This window comes from Prorops nasuta, unplaced genomic scaffold (genome assembly GCF_024137725.1).
Source record: "Prorops nasuta isolate Cenicafe-Biocafe unplaced genomic scaffold, Cenicafe_Pnas_1.2 PNAS00006, whole genome shotgun sequence".
Taxonomy (NCBI): domain Eukaryota; kingdom Metazoa; phylum Arthropoda; class Insecta; order Hymenoptera; family Bethylidae; genus Prorops; species Prorops nasuta.
The window spans coordinates 2,618,889-2,641,233 of record NW_027116803.1 but is presented as its reverse complement, the minus strand read 5'-3'; the positions used below and the strand labels follow the sequence as shown (position 1 = coordinate 2,641,233).

The 22,345-nt window shown below is 40.6% G+C and overlaps 1 protein-coding gene across 7 annotated transcripts in view; it reads right to left on the bottom strand.

Moving 5' to 3' along the window:
• Positions 1-22,345, bottom strand: part of tei (teiresias) — a 186,793-nt gene that overhangs the window by 163,763 nt on the left and 685 nt on the right. For 6 of the 7 annotated variants that reach the window (XM_066728103.1, XM_066728102.1, XM_066728108.1 and 3 more), the window contains exon 2: positions 19,813-20,264. In XM_066728103.1, the coding sequence (XP_066584200.1) occupies positions 19,813-19,906 (94 nt within the window). In that variant the 5' untranslated portion in view covers positions 19,907-20,264. Of the gene's footprint in view, positions 1-19,812; positions 20,265-20,336; positions 20,411-22,345 lie in introns of those variants that run through there. The other variant, XM_066728106.1, reaches the window with a different exon arrangement.

Sequence of the window (22,345 nt, the reverse complement as noted above, 5' to 3'; positions counted from 1 at the left end):
ATATAATTCTTAAAATTCTTCATTCGCTCGCGAAATGTTAACAATTTAATTGGAGGGGTCGATGAGGTGTAACGGGGTGTGTCGAAAATTAGGAATTCGATTTTGTACGAAGGAAAAATTGTGAGAACGATGCGCAAAGAATCCGAAGAAACCGAGGAGGAATGGAATGAGGAAGGAAGGAAGGAAGGAAGAATGGGTAACGCTTGCCAGCTTGGCCAAATCGACGATCGATTCAGTGGGCTGCCATAGAGGGAAATGCGAGAGCGTAAAACGAAAGCGGAAATTACCGTTTGCTGCTCCACGCGTTGTTACGCCATTTCAGCACACATGGGGTCTTCGCAAGTTCGCCAAAAGAAATCGGAAATTTTTATTTGTTTGCCCGTTAACGCGTAATGTTCTATTTATACTTTTTATTTATCTTCTTCTCTTTGCTACAGTAAAACCCAAAGTTTAATGAAATATTCCAATAAATGCGGCGTTTGCCATAAATATTCTACTTAATAACTACGATCGAGATATACATACGTATAATGTTTACAGTGTACTATGTTTAGCGGAGAACGTACGTTGTGTCGATTCGTTCTCTAGAACACGGAAAATTAGTATTCCACGTTATCTACCAACTAATTTTGCCGTTATTGAATACAGAACGCTATAAACTAATAATAAATTCGCGTTCATTGAATACATATCACGAGCTGCCAAATCAATTCTCGCTTGTTGAATATGTAACATTATGCCCTGACGAGATTATCAGCGGCTAAATTTTTATGCAAACTAAATATTGATTATCGAAATTTCAATTATCCTTCCAATTATTTCTTCGATTCGAGAAGATTTAACCATTGTTTGTTAAGTAATTGCTCGTTCATCAGGTATGCATAAGTCTATATGCCGCGTAACGTTGGTTTTTCCAGCGATAAGGTAAATCTCTGCGTTGTACCTGATATTGATTTTCATTCGGAATAATAATTTTCGAATGGGTTGTTAAGGAGAACGAACGATCATGCGTGAGGCCCGGTGCAGCGTAATTTGGCTTTCGCAAGCACACGCGGGAGATTCATTGAAATAGGAATTACGTTGGTCGGGAAATCGGCAGATTCGATGGCTTGTCATATCGATTAAAGCGTTACTCTTTAACGGTATCCCATTAGTTAGCCCGATCGTCGATTTATTTGCACTGATTTGGCTAATGGCAACTATACCTATATCTATACATATATATATAGCAGCTAGCAACGTTTCGTTATTACGCATCGAGACTCCTGAAATCGGGTAAAAGTGTAAACCAAGCTTCTTCCGTTGGATCAGGAAAGACGAATGATGCTGCTCTAAGCCAATTTCTCAGACTAACTCAGATCAGCAGGCTTATATTTTCATTGGAAAATCCTATTTCACGAAGATTAAATCCTCTCGATAAACGAATCAATTAGTTGGAAAAATGCCAGCTCTGATTAATATACCTTCCGTGGACATAATGCAAAAATAGGTATAATACCGTTATTCTATTTGGCATTATAGTAACACGGTTAGACGATATATATATATATATATATATATATATATAAAGAGTGCTTTGAGTCAAAGAGTAAAAGCAAGGGGATTTTTAAGGTCAAGATTGCTTTTAGGGGTTAAGGCAAGGATACGAGTGGTGCTGTTGACCCCTGAAAGAGGCAGATGACACTGGGGGAGTGGCGAGGTTCGAGTAGCGAGCAGCTGATTGGATCGACTGGGGAATTTCGATGATAAACACACTTCGAATGCTTATAAATCCTTGCTCGTATTCCTAGAACCTCTTAAAAGATTTCCTCGAGGGTATCAGGGCCTGTAGCCTTGTTCTGACTTCCCGACACTGACGCACCTTAACGTAATACGGAGCTGAACGTACGGGTCTTGAGAATCCTCGGCTAAGGTCCGGAAGGGGAGAGTGGGATCCCATAACATCGACTGAGATTGGCTTTGGCGTGTTGGTACGTCGCATCTCATTTGAATTTAGATTCATCCTCCACCCCGTCCTCTCCATATCACTCCCACTCATTCGTTCACGCACTACACTCTCTCAGTCCTATCCTATCCCCTAAGCGACGATGGGACCCCATACGTACAACGCTGTAAAAGCACTATCTATCAAAAAACAAGAAAAAGAAAAAACAAATATACACTTCCACCGAGAAATATGTTCGCGATATTTTCAACCCTTAAAACATCTTGTAAACCATAGCATCTTTCGTCGAGCCTGGAATTTGCCAAATAATAAATTTTAACGCCAGTTTTTCACGGAGATAAACGAAAAATATTCTGCTTCGTTGCACGTTAAGCTAATTGCAAATTTCAGTTACTTCATTTCTGCACGTTAAACCAGCATCCGGTGAATCGTCGCAATGCATACGAAATGACTTAAAAAACGATCGAAATTGGCTGATGAGTTTAATCGAGTATCTCACGCTGTAAATTTCATAGGAACCTATTTGGCTTGTTTAACGAGAGGCCTTCGTGCGTATGGCTGGTGATGCTTGGTTGTCGGAACGGATTGGATGGTTACGCAGACGGATCGATTGGCGAACACGACGAATTTTGCAGGTTTTACTTTACTACGTTCTTCCTGTTACTCCTTCATCTATTTATTACATCATGAAATATTATGCAAGTTGAAGAACACGGTAATTACATTACCGTGTATATACCTTTCAAGCAAATCTTTTCATTAATCCATCAAAATTCACAATCAATCTTGATGAATTAGATATCAAGAGTTTGATTGAATATCTCGTGGGAATAAAATGAAAAACCAAACGTGAATCCGGAAGTCGAGACTTCTTTGTTGACATTGCTATTGTTATTTTAGTATATAGTATAAAAAATTATTTTTCTTTTCTAATAGCATCAATGAATTTGTGACACATGTCAGCGACAGACATTTACCCATTGAGCCGAATGATATATTCAGCCTTGCTTAATTTGCCGGCGACAACGGAAACAAATACTCTGAACATTACGAACGAACCACATAATAGTCAGATAATAGCTTCGTTCAACCAGTTTAAACATTATGCTCGGACATACGCCGCCAAAGTTATTTGCATAATCTAACATGAATAGGTAACAATTTGGTGACAAAAATTTTGACATGACTACAATAAACGCAATTATTAATTTACAAGTGTAGCGAATTCGTGTGTAATATATATAGAAACGTAAACGCTTTTGAAGGTCGATAAGTAAAAACCTTGAAGAATATTTAATAGACGTATGATCAGATATACCTATACACTTTGATACTGAGTTTATTTTCAAATATAAATTTTATAAATAATTCATATAGGTGTGTCAAAGTGACGTTAATCGGTCTGGCGATTTGTTAAGTTTCGATGGATTTGTGGGCAAAAAGTGTATCGGCCAGTTGGTAAAATAAAATATTCGAGGAAACGCTCACGCGAGCTTAATAAAATGGAGGATCGTTTCGCAAAGCCCAGTTGGACACAAGAAATGATGATAACGGCAATGGAAAAATAGAATTCCCGGTAAAAGAAAACGAGAGGCGCTCGGCATGATAACCGGGAGGGAGGCAGCTGCGATCGGGAGATTTTTGTTGAAGGGAAGAGGGTCTAAATCGGGACTGGGTGAAGAGAAATACCAGCAATTTTCCAAATCCGCCGTAGTAGCGTGGTGGCGGGGTGCGGTGGCGGGAAGCACAAAAATATTGGCAAATAGAGAAGGAAACAAGTGAAGTGGAAGTGTTGGTGGAACGTACGAAGGGGTAGTCGAGAAAGGTTCTAAGGAGAATGGGCTGAAAAAGGGGTTGAGGGAGGGTGAGGCGTCGGAGAAAGGGCAAGTGGGTTGATTCCTCGGGCGGGAGGCAAGTAAGCATCCTCCGCACCGCACACTATCTCCAGCTTCTAGCGAGCAGCATCCAACAACATCTAGGGAATATAGGAGTTTGAACTGGAGAGAATAACCGTGAAGGGTCGTGGGAAGGGGGAAGGGGGATGGGGTGGGGGAAAGGGTACCATGAGTTATCGCTGCAACTATCTGCTCAACTAAGCGGATTTATTTCTATAGGTACAATCTGCTGTGCGAAATAAAGTATTTTGAAAATAAGAGAAAAGACAGGATAGAGCCCGCGAAATATCGCGATCATTTGTTCCTCGAAACGGACATGCGTCTTAAATAAGCGCGACTATTTGAAAAACTCGGCATGTACGTGCAGCGCTGCTGTTTCAGCCAAAGTCTCCTGAACCGGAGGTGACAAATAGAGCAAGAATCCTCCAATGGCCGATCGATAATATTCATTAAGCGCCGGCTCAGCTTTTGTTCCTGCAAAAATAACACGTATGCCTCCTATTCAGCTTCCTGCGTTAACGAATATTAATGGTGAAAGCTAGAAATTCTGGTTAATTGAATATTATACGTAACACATTTTCACATTTTAGCGTTTCAAACCGTTATAATTGGACCTTCTCGCTTGATTAAAGGCAAACCAGAAAGCGTTCGATCGATACTGCGCGTGAATTTCCGAAATGCCCACAGGGTTGAACTTTCAAACAAAACAAATGTATTAGACCGCGGAATGGGTCGAACAATTTTGTCGCAAATTTTTGGATAGTTAACAAAGGGAAGAGATGGAGCGAAGTTTTCAATTCGAGTCTACCTACAATTTCCACATGTCATTTTGAATCGTAGTTCCAGATTGTGCATGGAATATAATTCCTCGCATCATGAATTCAAAAGGGGTTAGTGGGGAGTGGATGGGGGTTAGTTGGTCGATGCTCGTACCAGAGTTAAAATTGTGGAAGGCATTCGCGCATGACGATCCACTCACAGATGAAGCTTCGAGTTTCGTATGGATAACGAGAATTGCCAGGCCAATTATAGATGGGAACTTTCATCCTAAGCTGCTCTTATCTTGCCCTCCTATATGAAGGACCCTCGTTTCATTTGTTTCCACCCCTATATGTCCCTTTACCGCGTTCTATCCCGTAAAAAGCAAACGTTCGATCGATGAGTGGCCCCACAACCTTCGATTAAATACTTTTCCTCCGTGGTGTACTTGATGTAATACATTACGTAGAAAGGAATAACAAAAATTATTTCAAGAGGAAGAGAGCCATCGCGTATGAAAGAGTCAATTTTGCATAAGCAGTAAAAGTGTACATCGAGGGATAAGAATTAAACAAATTATTCCATCGTGTGGATTCAGCGATATTATTAAGTTACAAATAGCGATTCCTCCTTTCCATGGTAAACGTCGAACGAAACTCTCCAAGACAAGAAAATACAGAGTCTCTCGAAATAAAACGACGCTCCTCGTACATAGGTAAGCGAGCATGAAGCGGTCAAATGTAAATTAACTTGGGAGAAATAGCCTGGCTCGAGATAAAGCAGTCATGGCGAACGATTTTCGGAACGACTTTTGGTCTGTATAATTTAAAACGAGGATTGTCCTATGCAAATAGCACCGGCTGCTTACTGGTCAATAGAGTGGAATTATTTTTTGCTTCTTTTTCACAACATCCTTGATAAAAAAAAACATCGGTTCCCAGCGCTCCTCGATAAAACAATTGCGTTCGTAGCAAAAAAGCCTGTTTCGTTTGGCGATTAAACTCTCTGTGGGATTGTAAGAACAAAGTACAGGGTGGGGTATACTAATGACCGCGTATATATATATATATATATATATAGAGTATATCCTATTTGAGCTTGGAGGGAAACTTTCCGAAAGGAGGACTCGAGACAAATTTTAAAGAGAGTTTGATACTGGTTTAATTTCGCGTGATTTAAAAATCGAAAAGTGCAGGGCAATCGCACTTTTATTCCCGAAGATCCCAAGTTTTATCCGACGTTCTTCGAATACCGAGAACGTGAGTCGAATGCTGGGTATAGCTTTGACGAGTTCCATTGGCCGTTGAGCAAAGTCCGCCATAACTATTTACCGTTCCAAGTCGAGTTTTTCATTTAAATTACAGGATTCCATTGTTGACGTCAATGTTGAAGTGTTCGTTGGAAAATCGCACGGTTGAAAGATGTCAACGTATATATACATATATATATATATATATATATATATACAGAGAGAGAGAGAAATAGAGAAGGAGAGAGAGAGAGAATGAGGAAAGGTGCGGAGTGGCAAGGGGTTGTTTACCATAGTAATTTCTCGAGGAGAGAACGATGCACTTGGGTGATTAACTGTGGGGATAAATGGACCGAGAAGGGTGTTGGATAAAGAAGAAAAAGACGAGGTATCCGCGAATGACGAGAAACAGGTGAGGGAGGAGGTGGGGAGGGGCGAGGGTAGCGAGGTGGGAAAAGGAGTAGAAAAAGGGTTGGGCAAAAGGAAGAGAAGGAAAAGAAAGAAAAGTTAGCTTGGGTGATCAATCAATGACTTCCCGATGGCTCAAAATTGTGCAGGATCGAGAGTCCCCAGCTTCGTGGATCAGTCGATAATTGATCGGACGCCAAAGGAGTAAACACTTCGTCGTTGATTGATGAACTAATCAACCTTGGTGAACTTCCGCGTGCTACCCAACTCGTCTACCTCGATCCCCCTCCTGCTCCTTCACCTCCTTCACCTCCTCTTATCGAATCAACCCTTCCTCTTATCCAATATTGAGCAAAAACTGCAGAGGGAGTCTTTCAATATATCTCGTAAAAGTCGAGTCGAATTTTCTAATTGAATTTGGTCAATTTTATCTGCTTCTCAAACTTGTGCCACTTTGGCGGCTCTAACTCGCTACTAATATATATAGGAATATGTTGGTACATGGGCGACAGGAAATTATTTCAACGAAAAGCCGACATGAAACCGCTGGATTCGCAAAAAAGAAATTACTTTTTGCGACATTGTGCTTGCGTGGCAGCCGATCTACGGATGGAAGAGCCGTCGAGGCGCGACGAAAGTTCGGAAAATTCAATGCTCCATTTTCGCAACTTTGACAAAACTCGGTGAAAAGCGTAAAGTTCGCATTTGATCAAATGTAATATTTGACAGACTTACACACTGGATCGGAGATAAAAAAATATTTTACTCTGCATTATTAAGACATGCGATGCACCTGTTGGTTATATATACACCGGCCTAAAATGGGAAGAGGAGTGTAAATTGCTTCTGATTTTGGTAGTAACTGTTGAACAGTGAAAACTTTCCGGTGTAAATTTTTCACAAGGCTTGAATCAGATTTGCCAAATAAAGGAAGTTTTCAAGCATCGAAAGTTAAAAGTTTGCTAGACCATCATATATTATTCCGCGGAATATTAAGAGAGATTTAAATTAATTGCCAGCTTCGCACTGAATTTATCATTGAGATCCAAATTGAGCCTTGCAGAGGGAAACTTGAGGGAGCAAAACTGTGCATCGGTTCAACTGGTGGACCGTCGTATTTCATTAGAGGAGGGAATGGTGCAGCGAGGATATTAAGAAAAATCCAAATTAATTCAAGGAGACGTAGTGGAGTCCAATTAACTAGCTTGGTGGTACAGATAGGAGCTCGCACGCATATTACTACGTGCAAAGTCTGAAAGCTCTTATTGCCTTTTCTCATAATTCTTCCAGCTCTAGCGTAATGGTGAGAGTAATTTCGCTTTTCTCCACCCAATTTCTAACGCGATATATTTTGATCGTTTGAAGAATGAGTCCAACCATTTAAGAAGTTCACCTCCGATGATATTTACAAATTACATCAACTTTTTAATCATTCCTTGCAGGTATGACGACTATAAGAAACGCTGCATATTAATAAAATAAATTACACGAGAGGAAAAATTAATTTTAAATTTATTGAGAATTATTTGCCTATGCAGTTGTGCCAAAATTACCCTCGCAGCATCTGTATGCGAATATCGCGAAGAAAAGTTATATAGGTGAACGGTGAAAGGTACAAAAATCCGTAATTGCAGCAAATCGCTCGGTCGTCGAGGGAGTTCCGTTCTCTATTTCTACGGAACAATATTGCGCACCATTGCCATCCATAAGGAGCGTTACCTTTCTCAAGTGCGCCCTTATTTCTTCGGTTTTTGCAGCAAATTACTTGGGCAAGATGAGTGCCGCCGAGAGAATGATAAAAAAACTACGCGGAGAGAGTGGGAGAAAAGACCTCGCGTCGGGGAGTGCTATTAGTTATTAGAGTGCAATTGATTCATGGAACATTATGATAAGACGTTTAATCGACTTGAAAGCTCTAACAGCTTCCCTTTTCTTATACACCTATTTAGATCCACGAGGCAAATATAAAGCTGCTCGGATCAATTAAAAAGTAATATTCCAGTTTTATTATTACTATTTAGACGAGTAATTACATTGGCTAATATTACTACGATATTGATAAGTAACTTTCTAACGAACTTGTCGTATTATAAAGTTGATATTGGAAATGTTGGAGTGAAAGAGCGAGATAAGCGCAGGGATAGGCTAGATAGATTCGGCGAGTGAAAGAGATAGTTTAAAAGATGAAAGAGATATTGATCTGGAAAGTTTCATTACTCGGTAGCGCGCGTTATTTCGGAAACATACATTAAAATTGCATTAGCGAGGGAAGATGACGTTGGAGGGGGGCTATAATTCATGCTCATATAACGCGAGTATAAGAGACGAATGCAAAACGGTTCGAGAGTAGTGTTTTTGACCGTGGCTCATTCGCCTCTCGCGCTGCTGAGCGTCGTGATTAATTCCTTGATTTAGCGTTTCCTTTCACGCCGAATTATTTGAAAATATTGAAACCATCGTGAAACACTTGCCCTTTTATGTACGCTTCCATCAATTAATAAACTAATATTTCTGGCAAAATAATATATATATAAAATAGTGGTATTTTACAGAGAAACGTGAAAGTAATAGACTTTTATTTAAATATCTGATTGTAATTATTCCAGTTGCATTACGACCACGCTGACGGGTTGCAATGAAATAATCGCTATATACATCTGCATTGGAGAAAACATTAAATATCTCTATTTCGCTTATACTATATGTATATATAATGCTCGACAGTCCGTAGAGCTTCAATTAGCGTCGCCCTGCTCAACATCGTTACCATTTTTAACATAAATGGGTCAAATAAATATTCATTTGCATACTAATTTTTATACTTTACATTTTTCGAGTAAGTATGTGCGTACAGTCACCGTGCTATGATCGTCGATTTAAAACGAGGATCAACGTACTTGGCAAGCAAAATATTTGGATCTCTTTCTCGCGATATCTGGAATTTAAAGATGAAGCACGCGAGAACATTACTATCCCATTAGCATCCGTGGAATGTTGCAGGAGCAGCTCGTGTTAAACGTGAGATCGCAAGGAGCGATCAAATAATTTTCCTTATCGAGAACGAGGAAAACAAATTACCATCGGTCTCCGAATGGATCTACATTTAACGAGGCCTTATTTATTCAAAAAGTAAGCGAGGGCTTGACACTTGGGAGGTTGAGGAGCGCGAGAGTGTGCTCGTACAGATATTTGCATAAATCTCTCATTAAATGACGATGCGGTTATTTGCAAGGGCGATTTGTCTTTAGGGAGGATACATTTGCAAAAGATCCTGAGCAAATAAGTTGCCCCACTCCTCGACACCCTCTACGAGGTTAGGCAGGATATAACGACGAAGAAAGAAGCGTCGAGGAGAAACAGAGACCGCGAAGAGGAGCAAGGACCGAATAAGGAAAGTAGAGGACTCGGGAAGCCAAAGGTAGGGGATGAAGGGAGGACAAAGAGACGGTGTTCCTTGACTGATGCTGCAAGGGACAGCGGGCTAGGGATACCCCTCCGCAATTACAATTAGAATAAATAGCTTTAACTGTCGAACCTCGACCTTCCTTTATCGCGAAGACCCCGAAGAAGAATCGACGTTTCGACGTTTTCACTCGATCCATTTTGCTGGCTATCGGACTCCCTGGTGCTAACGAGTAATTGCCAGCTGTTAATTGCTTCCGAATTCGTTTGACAAACGAACGCCCGAACAGTGAAACAAGATGAAACACAATTGGCGTATTTTATTTCTTTCTTTTCCGTCGCTATATACCTCCCCCTCCCCCCTACGCTACGGCTTTCTCCTCCTCTCGGTAAACTTCGGACGAACGAGAAAAAGTCATAATGCAATTAAATTTTCCAGGAAAAATAAAGTTTCCGCAAGAAGCACATTTCTCGATGTGATTTATACTATCGCTGGGATATTCATTTAACAAGTTATACTCCTTGTTGTTAATCTACATTTCGCGGTGTGAACTTTAACAAGAAAATGGCCGCTGCTGCACAGGTAGGTATATATATATATATATATATATATATATATACTCTCAATTTTCACTTCGAGTTACATTTCAATATCTAGTTTTTTACGACTTTTGCGCCACTGCCACACGGGCTAGTTAAACTTTGTATAGCGATCTCTACAGCTGTCAGTTTTTTTCCATGATCAATTTCAGAGTCTATTAGCGAAAGCTGGAAGTCAGAAATGCTGGTTTTACAAATTCCTGACAATTATTATCAAGGTTTTAACCTTGGTTAGTGTATTCGATGGAGGAACAGCAGAGATAAAAACTAATCGATGCTGGTATAGCTGCATGTGCATATATACGCAACAATAATGCCAAACAACGAGTGTAACTAACCAATATGACCTTGTCGCTAATGTTAACCAATGTTTGAAGTCAATTTTAGATCCATTGAATAACGCGAACGTCCAATATCCCTCGAGTGGACGTGTAAACGACGGATCAACAATGAGTTGTACACAGAGTGGATCAGTGAAAAGAATATTTGATGATCATCGAGCATCGTGCTCCTATAATTAAGAGGATAATCAGAGAGGCTGGCAAGCAAAAACTTGAAGCGAAGATAAAAAATGAATTTTTGCACTATACGGTTAGTGATTGTGGTCCATTTGGCTGATTTATCGCAGTGATTATAGTTCTAAAGTACGGTTGGCCTGACAAATGGTCCAGCTATTTCTCTCTTATGGTAATAATAATAATGATGATAATAATAAAGGGTAACATATTTGTTGAGAGAGAATGAGATACGTAATGTGCGTCGCGATGACATTTGGACAATCCTTTAAATAACAGCCTAGCCAGAATGCACGTATACCGATAAATAACGTTTGTTCGGGCCAACGTTTCCAGCGGGTTGCTGATTATTTCTGATTAATTGGAAAGCCCGCGTCATCCTCACGTGTGCTGGCAGCTTACCTATGAATGCAACCTGCTACAGCTGAGAACTCGAGTCCTTCGAAACGTCCCCGACCCTTCGACCTACTTTCATTTATATATACCAATGCGTTATGACTCTCCTCCCCACTGAACCAGAAAAATATTCCCTCTCCTGCTTCCTACGAGAAACAAAATAAAAAATTCCAAACTTATCAAACGGCGAAACTTGGTTGATACAATTTAAAGTTTGATCCTTTGCTGCTGTATTTAATGATAAAATCGAAATACCTTGAGAAGTTCTCGTTTAATCCGATCTTGTCCCTTGCGTGGCATTGAGATATTTTACCAGTGATTTTAAAAGGGGTATTGTGGAAGATCCATCGAAGGAGGCAAGTGGGAGGAACCAGCAATTATTTTTAATGTCTCATTGTAGTCTCCCTTGCATCGCTATTAAGGTTAATAGCCCGCAGCACTAGGCGGATCTCTCTTCTTTTGCCTGGAGTCTATAATTAAAGTCAATCGCGCTACCGGAAACGCTCTATTAGGAGCATTCCGGACATGAAAAGCAGTCAATCAGAGACTTGGGTCTTCGTGCATTCCCCGGCGACATTTCTTTTTTCCTTCCTTCCTTCCTTCCTTCCTTCCCTTTTTTTTACGTTTGCCATTTACGAACGAGTCGAACTTCAATCGCGAGACGCTCCCATCGAACGCCCGGATTTTCTCGTGTCCTAAAAGCTTCGCTAATCGAAATTACTCTCAAGAGACTTTATCTCCTAGTTTACTACTTTTCCACGTTATCTTTTTATCTTTTCCTCTTTTTTCTCCCTCGATTACCAAACGAGAGCCGGAGTTCGAGAACAGATTCCAATCGATTTTAGACTTTATTGAGAATTTAGAGTAATCGATCTTATAATAGAGTGGCAATTACGAGCAAAGAAATATCGCTGTCTGCTTTTTTCAAAGATTATTAAGTAAAGTAATTAGGCTAAGCCAGGATAAATGAATTAGCAGAGAGCGAGCTACGTCGAACTCGATAAATCCAAGCTTCGAAAGAAAAACAAGTGTGATATACAGCGAGGTTTTGATGGAATATCAGTTGCAGTGTGTGATATATATCATCCGCATAAGTACTTATATATAGGTAGGTGTATTATCGAGCCTCGAGTTTCTTCCAGGCTTCTACGCACAATGGTCAATGACCACGCGGTGGGGGATCGATGAAGAATTCACCATACGAGACAACGAGAGAGTTGAAAATAGCTTTTCGTTAAAACCATTTGCGGAACGTTAAGTGCGTATATGTGGTTCCAGTAAAATTCAACTGGAAATTCCCACTGATAACGAACAGGCTTGCTCCGAAAGCCAAAACATGTATAGCCTGCTTTTTCGACGTTTATATATTTAACGCTGACATTCACTAATTCAAATATCCAAAGTGTTCAATTGCTTTTTTCTGCTTCGCAAATTTATTGGTCGGTATCGGTTGTAAATTCATTGAAAGAAAAATACGCATTCATCGGGAATTCGCATTTCTGACAATTTATCGTTAGCAGATATCGAGTTGATTGCGAATTTATCATAATTCTATTTTGATTTTCGGGAAAATGAGGGGAAATGAGGAAAAGTGTGATTGCAGTTAATCTCGTGTGTTCGTTTTAGAGCGGATTTAGTGGAGGTGGCGGATGGAGGAAGAGTAGATGTCTATTGGTGAATAGAAGAGTAGATTACGACTTCGATTTCCTGGACAATCGGCAATGAAAGGTTCAGCGACCGGCGCGTCGCAGTGTCGATGACGGTGTGTGGTATGTACTGCGCTGTGGTATGGCGAGTAGTAGTGGTAGTGGGGTAATAGTGGTGGTGGCAACGGCGCGTAACTCTAAATCAAAAGCAACGCTGGCGACTGGCTAGCTGATTCGATTCCCGAACGTTCCTGCCAAAATATTATAGTGTCGATTTTATATATGCGCGAACGCCGTTCTCACGTATACAGGTCTATTTAGGGGAAAATACGGGATTCGGCGTTGGTGTGAGTGAACAGCCTATAGGTTATCCACAGCGATTGAACGGGCTTGTCCGAGCGTAAATGTAACGATAATGCCACGGCCGTTCGGGCCGTTGCCCCCAACCCTCCCTCCTCCCCCAGTCCTACCCTCACCAAACTGTCTTGCAGCATCCCCTTCCAGCCCCACCAGCGCACGACCACCCACCTTCCTTTCTCTCCCCCTTATCCCAACCTATCTCATCCCATCCCCTAAGGCCCACGCTCCATCGATTCCTCCACTCGCCGTCATTACGGACACATAATGCCCTCGTATTCCCTGTAACACAGATTGCTCCGACTTTTTCTCTCCACCCCCACCCCATAAAGCACCGATAGACAATGTGCCAAGGCTTTTCCATCGTCCATTATTTATTTTTATACCAACGCCAACTCTAAATATGAATGACCCACCGCGCATCGTACCGGCTGCCTAGCTGCTTCATGAAACATGGAATTCGGTATCTGGACTGCTGCAACTTTCATCCGAACACACCAAAACGTCCAGCTAAGATGGCAATTTTATCTGCTTGACTGCTCTCATGAATGTTTAATGACTGAGTCATATATATTTATATATATATATATATATATATAGTATTACATTATTATCATCACGTTAGATTTTTGCAAATTAATTTGATACACTGCGTTTGCAGACACCGCTGTTATTCTTACATATTTTTATTTGCTCTTTCTGCAATCGTCTGTATCAAAATTCCTCTAATGGTACAAAAACATCGTTGTTTGTTTTAAAAATCCCAACTAGATCTGTGTGTCTCGGCAGAAATCACACGGCCCCGTTGTGCTTGGAGCAGTTTCACGTTGGATGTTTTATCGAGGATTCGGAATATCGAAAGGAAAGGGAGAGTGGAGAGGACCAAGGGAGAAGCGAGACGAATATTCCAGGCCAACTCGATTAAATCAATCAAGGCTGTAATTATGAAAACATTTGCTGGCAAAAGTCTTTCGCGTTGGAACCAAAACGTGACAGGCCTCGCTCGTCAAGCTATAAAGTTTATAAAGGGGAAAATCTTTGATTTGTAAAAGTTGGCAGGGAATGCTGGCAGTTCGGGAATATCCGACATAACAAAGGAGATTTACGTATCGTTCGATAAAGCATCGTATCTGGGCTCGAAAAAGCTTTGGCAAAGGATCATCGTATTTTTTTCCTTGGCTTTCTTCGGTTCTCTTGCGTCGAATGACAGATGGGAGCAGGAACGAGCAAATAGCGAGACGAAGAAGATGGGAATTAAAAAAAGGTACATTAAAAGTTGTCGATGCGTTAGCTTGCACTCCTGGGACCGCAAGGGCGTAAAAGGAAGGGGTCGACGAAGCAGCTTGGGAAAGGGTGGAAAGCTATTTCGCTCATCTGCCGAGTCATAAAGCAGATACTGCAGTTCTATCCTCGAAAATACATAAATCTTACCGCGGTAACCGAGAAACGTAAAAATAAACGAGCTGATCAGTCGAAACTCCATTGAGAAACGTTCCTTTGAAACCGAGAAACTAAACTTGTAACAAGATTAAAATTTCGACTCACAAAAGCCTGTTTTCCAACAACTTTATGCTCATTTTCTGCCATATGAGTATATATATATATATATATATATATGTGCGTGTGTGTGTATTATTCAATCACAGAGCGTTTTGAACAATTTGTTTCATGAAAATAATCTAAGTTACTTTTTATTTCGAGCTATTAATATATTGTAAGAAAATCGCTTTGAAAGAGCTACTGTACTTGCAAGATGAAAATCAGGTGGAAAATTCCCTTCTTTTGTTTGTATTTGCATTTAAAGACTTAACGCATGCTCGGCTCCGACCTTCCCTCACGAATACACGCTACACACGTACACGCGGTTACTATACTTTTTTTATCGATATCAAAGTCAACACACTCGCGTAAAATTAACTCGAACCCACACGGTTCAGTGGTCGCGTACCAGTAGCGTCTCGCCTACCTCAAAGATATAGCAAATCAATGACCATCCAATAAGAATAAAACAAAGTAGCGGCAGCTAATCAAATCGTATAAATAAAAAATATTCCAATAATTTTCAAAGAGAGAGAAGCATAGTCGAGAGCTTACAAACTTTTTGGTTTCATTTTATTGGTCCTCGTTCGGGAATATTTATGATTTGTCAATTTCTCGAGCGTGAAGTCTGAGCAGAAAAAATTGGTAAGATTGGAGGGTTGGGGAAGGGGAGGAAGAGCGAAAGAATTTTTGGGGACGTATTCTTTATCAGTTTGGCTGGCTGTCGTATCAGTCTCGTAAATCTTGCCGGGGGTAAAAGCTACTTTCGCGGCACGCGCGGCTCGCTCACTTTTATCGGCCGGCAGGTCTGACGATCCCCCTACGCCACTGACATAAGAAAAGACGAGATAGCCAAGTTTAAGAAGAGGAAGATGAAGAAGAAGAAGATGCAGTGGAAGAAAAAGGAAGAGAAGAAAAAACTCCTGAAATTTTATTCTTCTTTTTTCTTACTCGGCTATAAGGGAAGCTTCACTGCTGACGTTCTCAAATATTAATTGGAAGGAGTGCTGCAAACGTTAAAAGAGCTGCGATAAGTCGACGGTACAATTTAACCCGGGCTATCTTCCGATACTAAAATGTTATTTCGCCAGACTACTGAACCGCGGCGTACGTCGTGCGAACGTGACGATAAATTTCATATCGAAGGCATTCGACTGAGCGAAATGAGGACTGAAAATATTGAAATTTATACGTTTCCTCTGCACGATTGTTACAAAACACCCTCATCCACCAATCTCACCTGAGGCAAACGCTATATTTCTCATATTTGTTTCTCTCCGATCTCGTCGTCTCTTTGTACGACACACACTCATCTTTCCCATCTTCGAATATAACTGTTTATATTCTCTTTCGATTATCTAATTATTCTCTTCTTTGTTATGGACTTTCATCGAATCGATAAAAAACCAAAGCTATAATCAAGCTTGTACAGCAAGTCCACGAGAGTTTATATTGAAAGGGTAACAAAACCATCGAGCATTCGTATTGAATTTCGAAACCCGATACGTACATACATGATTTCAGAGTTTTGCTCGTTCTTCATAGTTTGAAAAAAGTATATTCATTATTTGCTTTTTTTTCTCTCTTCTCACAACTTTTGATCCCGTAGATACATTGTCTTTGCAGTATTTCTGATTGAGACAGTTCTAGGTTAAAATCGGTACATAAATAAGTTTTCATTTTCATAACCAAGTGTTTTATATCGAATACCCTGTATCGTTTTCTATCTATCGTAAATAGGTAGCTGGGAGAAAATGATACTTTGAAAGAAAGAGGGTGGGCTAGAGAGAGAGAGAGAGTGAGAGAGGGGGAAGGGGTGGGAGATGGAAATACGTGGAGGCAGGCTTGCAGAGTATCTTGGGTGTTTATGAGCCAGGAGGCAAAGTACCGTGGAAGCATCACCAGAGTACTCGACTAGAGCATTAGGAGGAACGTATATCTCTCATAAGAAATAACATAAACGTGGATTCTGAATGTGTTCGCTGCAGTTTTGACGCGAAGTGTCGCCATTTCGCGACTGACGCCATTACGAAGCATTGACTCTCGTCTTTTCTCTCCTCCTATTATCCAGATATTCATGTGTAATAGTGTACGATTGCAGACTCGAATTAAAAACCTAAAATGTTTTTCGCGATGGAACAAAAAAAAATATATTTTTATGTATTGATAAATAATATTAATAAATTGTTTAAAATAGCACTGCGCGTATTTGTCCATTGGACCACCTGACGGGAAAGTTTAGTCTTTATCATTAATCAAATCGCTCGATCGTTGCGCAAGGCGCGCTTTACCGTGAACGAGACTATATATACATTTGGTATGTGCCATTTTATTTGGTGCGAAAGGCCTACGATCTGTTTTATTGTTGTTGCCCATTCGCTGTGAACCCCGATATTACACATTAGAGATTACAGTCGTGCAGCCTGCGATGCCTTCTCTTCTCCCGCAGACTCATCGGAGTGTGCTGGATCGATAGCCACGTTTCGTCGAGTTACAAACACAGGAACAACGTTTCAAATTCCATTAATGTCCCAACCCTCGAATCATCTTTAACACAACGAAAAAATGATAACTGAGAGACCTATATATATACTAACGCTCATCACGTTGTCCAATTTTTTCATTCAATGGAACTATAAGTGAAAAACTTCTTTAATCCCATAATAATGAGCTGGAGTTACTTTCCCATCCAATGATGGCTTGATCTTTGGATCCAGTTTTCTGACAGAGCTCCAAATGACAGCTAAGAAAGTTTATTAGTTTCACGAAAACGTGCTGGGGTTATTTTTCTATCTAGAAAAAAAAGGTATAAAGCTGAATTCTTGTGGAGAAGGGTATTATGAATCTGGGCAGGTAGAGAAAAAAGAATTTGGCTGTAGGCGAAGGGAAAGAAAAGAGACCACCTTTGGTAGGGAATAGGGACAGCAGTCTCGAAGTTTTATTGGAGCATCCGTCGTAGTTTCGAGCGAGTGACCTGAAAAGCGAGTTGGGGCTAGGTATAAACCTTGGCAAATCCTCGTCGAGCTAGGAAATCCAAGGAAGGGTGGAAAGGAGATATACGAAAGAATTCATCGATAAGCAACGACGATCATTATTATTGCAACGATAATACCAGCGAGTTTCAAAGTACTGTGCAAGAAGCGAAACAATGGAATTCTGTATCGGAGTATCCGGTATTGCGAGCAAAACAAATTTCGAGTTGATAAAAAGTTCTTTTTTTGTATAAGAATAAATGTTAAAAGTAATTGAGTAAACTCTGTCGTTGAAAGGATCCATGAAAGGTCCGGAGAAGTGTAGAAACGGACGGGTTGGTAATTGCGAGTAAAGAAGGAAGAGAGCAAAGGAGAATAATTAAAGCGTTGTGCTTAGGTGATGGGACTGGAATCGTAGGTAGGAAAAGAGTCGCGAATGAAAGAAAAATATCAGCCGGTTCACACCAGAGACGCGATGCGCCAAGCTTCACATAGCATTCTCGCTCGACGTCCTTTGAACTAAACCACCAACCCCCTGATTCACCCCCATGTAGCATGCCCGCACTTTACGTCTCCCATCCCTCAAACTCTCTATGTATCTCGCTACACGAGGCTAAAGGAAATTCATCCTATTCCCGAAACTACTAACCACTTCTTTCCTTCGTCGAATGCAACACACATTTAATTATCATTACCTTCCCCTCCTCCAGGACTGCATCGCACGTACACCTTTCGAGGATATAAGCAATACATTGCTCGAAGCACAAGATATACGAACAATTTTAATTAATCATCAATCCTTAGCCTTTTGCGCAGAATATCGCTTCTCGTTAAAAAGCGCTTGAAGTATAAGCGTGGCAATTTCTTAATCACGCTATTTACGTTAGAAATTCAGAGTAAGGTAGGGTGGAGAAGGGGTAGGAGGGGGAGAAGCATTGTGAAAGCACGGGACGAAGGTACGCTAAAAGGGAGTAGTTCGAGGAATATAAAACATTAACCACGCACAAGCAGGAACCTGATTTCCTTAATTTAGAACTTGCGAGTTATTATTCTCCAACAATGCACCGCTCGCGCCCCACCCCCACCGCCTCCTTCGACTCCCAAGTTGCCTGAAAATCTGAAATTTGTTTCCGACTAATAGTGGCAGAGTCCTTTGAAAGGTGGTAGACTTTGATTTGCAACTTATTTCATTAACCGGCAAGACTCGAATGCTTTCTTTTCAATTCTCTCATTATTTCGGGGAATCTACTTTGGCCCATTAGCGTCGATTCCTCGTTTTTTTTTTCTGCAATGGAGAAGCAATCCACTTGGATCCCCAATTATGTAAAGCTACACGCTGGATACCGCATGAAAGAGGATAGATTGAGAAAAGTTGACCTCGATTCTAATTGAAAGTAAATTTCTCGAGATCAAATGCAGTCTGAAAATAATTAGACCGAGTTAGGTGGTTTGCGGTTCTTAACGAGAATGCACCAGTGTACCGGCGCGAACCATCCCCGTGTACGGATACTGTAATATAATTATTGTCTCTTTTCTCTCACTCTCTCGCTCTCTCCGTTTCTGTGGAAGAAAAGTATCGACCGACTCATCCTATATTCATTAATTACGAGTCCGCAGTCACGAAACAATAGGATTCATCAGCGCGGTGTTTCAATCATCGATACGATATTACCAAACTTAAACGTAAATTCAATTTGTTCGATCAGCACGCTTAAATGGATAATATGAAATCTAGTTTTTAAACCATTGCGACTATTCAGTAGGTGATGAAAATTCAGAGCATCCAGCACATTATTATTCTAAATCTGACGAAAATTAATAATGTAGTGGAGTCTTGTAATTTTTCTTAAACGCAATTTCCTCGTTGCAGGATGGAAAGTCATGACCTAAATAAACGCATGCACAGAGAAAAATTGCTTGTAATTTAAACAAAAATGCAAGTAAGCTTGTAGCTCATAAAACAAACCGAGATCGCACTCGCGCAGAGTTGAAAGCAACAAATTTTTCATTTCATTAGATTTTTAGCTTTTGTTTATAATTTTCATTGAGCTATTAATTAAAGTGTGTTTGATGAAATTACTAAAAGATGAGGTGTAGTGTGCGCTGTAATAAAGATGGATGAGACTTACGCGTAGCAGAGGATTCCTCGGCAAATAGGCCTATCGAGAATAATCCAGCCGCAAGGAGGGTGGTCAGAAAGAACGATCTCGATCTGCACCCCATCACGGCATCGTTACCGATTTCTACCAATTTCAGTAGTTCTCACCAACCACTATCGCCGCACCCCAGCAGCGTTCTTCAACTTTAACCATTCACGATTTCATCGCATCGTGGTAAAGCCTTCGGGAAAGCTGGATTACGTAAACACAATCATGTAAATTTGATGAAGAGGCCGGCCTCGAGCGTTTAATAAGCGTCTTTGATAACAATGAAAAGGGCACGGTGTACGGGGTGCCAGGGTCAAATATTCCTGATCACCGGTTTTCACTGTTGACTAGCGTCCTTTTCGTTAAGCAGCCACTCCACTCTTGCGATTTCTTTCCCACTTGACCTATGCATTCTTGCACTGGCACAATCAAAGCTGAAAAAGGATAACGAAGCTTCGTTAGCTTCCCCCTTTCGCCCAAGCAAGACCAACTTTTTTTAATCGTACGGTCAATTCACGTTCTTCACACACAAGACCATCCAATAATCGCCAGATCGCCCGCGGCTCTCGGAACGTCGCTGGAAAACTCATTATGCTAAAATAAATTGCTCTCTTTAATTATAATTGAGAGAGGGAGAGATGTTTTTCATTTCAATTTGCTCTGCATATGCGCGAGTTATGAGAGCCTTGAAAACAAACTGTTAACGAATAAAATTAGAAACGACAACAGCGCCTTGCTGCACCATATGCGAATCTCTTTCTCACCTCCTAATTTCCCTAATTATGATCAGTACATACTGCAGTCTATTACTCCGTCGTAGTGTTAAACTTGAAACCATTTTTAACACAACGAGAGAGAGAGAGAGAGAGAGAGAGAGAGAAACAGAACAATAGAATACTTAGAGAAATTATTCGATATTAAACGAAGGTTTTATAATTCTAGTAATGGATTTGTTTGAATATTTCAAGGGAACGAAAAGTCCATTGAAATGCTTTTTAGCTTTGGCGAAGTTTAGAAAATAACAGAGGCATTCAAACCGTCCAAGATTGATGCGTGCAATTTGGGAGGGTTTCGCGGGGCTGTGAAACGCAAAGCTTTAATTGGTCCAATGCCCTCTCTCGCATTTCCCAAAATTCGAATAGCCCGGATCTCCGAAGAGCATGGTCCCCACTTCCGTCAAAGAATCATCCAGTCCTACCAAATAATATTTGAAGGAATTAATGGTATACGAGTCATTTAACTCTCGCTCTTTGATCTATAATCGAGTTACCCAACACAATTGCCGGACGAAGGTTTGCTAGCGGGTTTCCATCATAAATCAAAGCTTTTAGGAATACGCTTGACCTTTTAACTGGATTGTTCTGGCGGATCGATGCGTCAAATTTCGGAAGGGAGGACAAAAACGAATGAATGAGAGATAGCAGCAGCCAGTGTGATAAATATTCCCTAATAGTAAATATTGGATTACGCGGAAGAATATACAATATAATAAGAAGATGGTGTAGCAGGAGAAATTGCATAAATGTGTATCTGTGTGAGAGAGAGAGAGGGAGAGTAGGGGGCTGCCAGATTTCCTTAATTACATTCGTGAGTTATTGGCGAAACTCGCGTTTAACCGGAAGTAGGTCGTAAACGTATTTACGTAAACTATATATCTTGGTATCGGTTTATTCCCACCTGAAATCATTGGGCCACAAACTAGGTGGGTACACAAAAGTCCCTTGTGCATATGCATTGAGCGTCTCTCCCTTTGTCTCAAGCACTTCTATATATCTATATGTCATTTCCGCTCGAGAATATTATCTTCGAGAGACCGAGGCTTCTCTGCGTTGTCCCTGGTAAAAATGGACCGGCTCCATTTATATTAATCGTGAAACCTCGCGTGGGTCTTTTTTATCCTCTTGCCTCTTATTGCTTTCATGAAAAAGTCTCGCATCCGTCATTCATTTAACCTCATATATATATATATATATATAGCTTCTACGTGAAATTCATTCATTCGTATAATTAATTTGTCGTCGTATATCGCGCAAGGGAGTAAGAATTGTCACTGATGTTGTTTGCAGAGTTGAGTTAAGAATGAGATTACAGTGAAAGCTACGAAAAAAAGATCGAGTTTCGGAGCTCCTGCGTAAAGAGGATCAGGTTATCCGAAGAAAAATCCGTGACGCGACGATTTTACGGTAACGCCAAGCGCACATGCTCTCGTCAACATGCTCTCCCTCTCGCAAGAAACTTTTCCCAACCCGAGGAATATTTTAACGACAAAACGATGCAAACGCGATTGTAAAACTTTCCAACGAAAAATGTTATTCCTTAAGCCGCGCTGCTTTCTTCTTTTTTTTTTACTTTCCCTTTCTCTCTTATTAATATCACCTTTGACACGCGTTATCGAAAAGGAATTTCCCCTCTAACTCGAAGCAAAAAATCGAGTCTCGCGTGGAAAGATCACTCGAAAGAATCCAATTAAAATTGCTGAAAGAAGGGGAAACCCGCAATGAACTGTTCTCGCTAA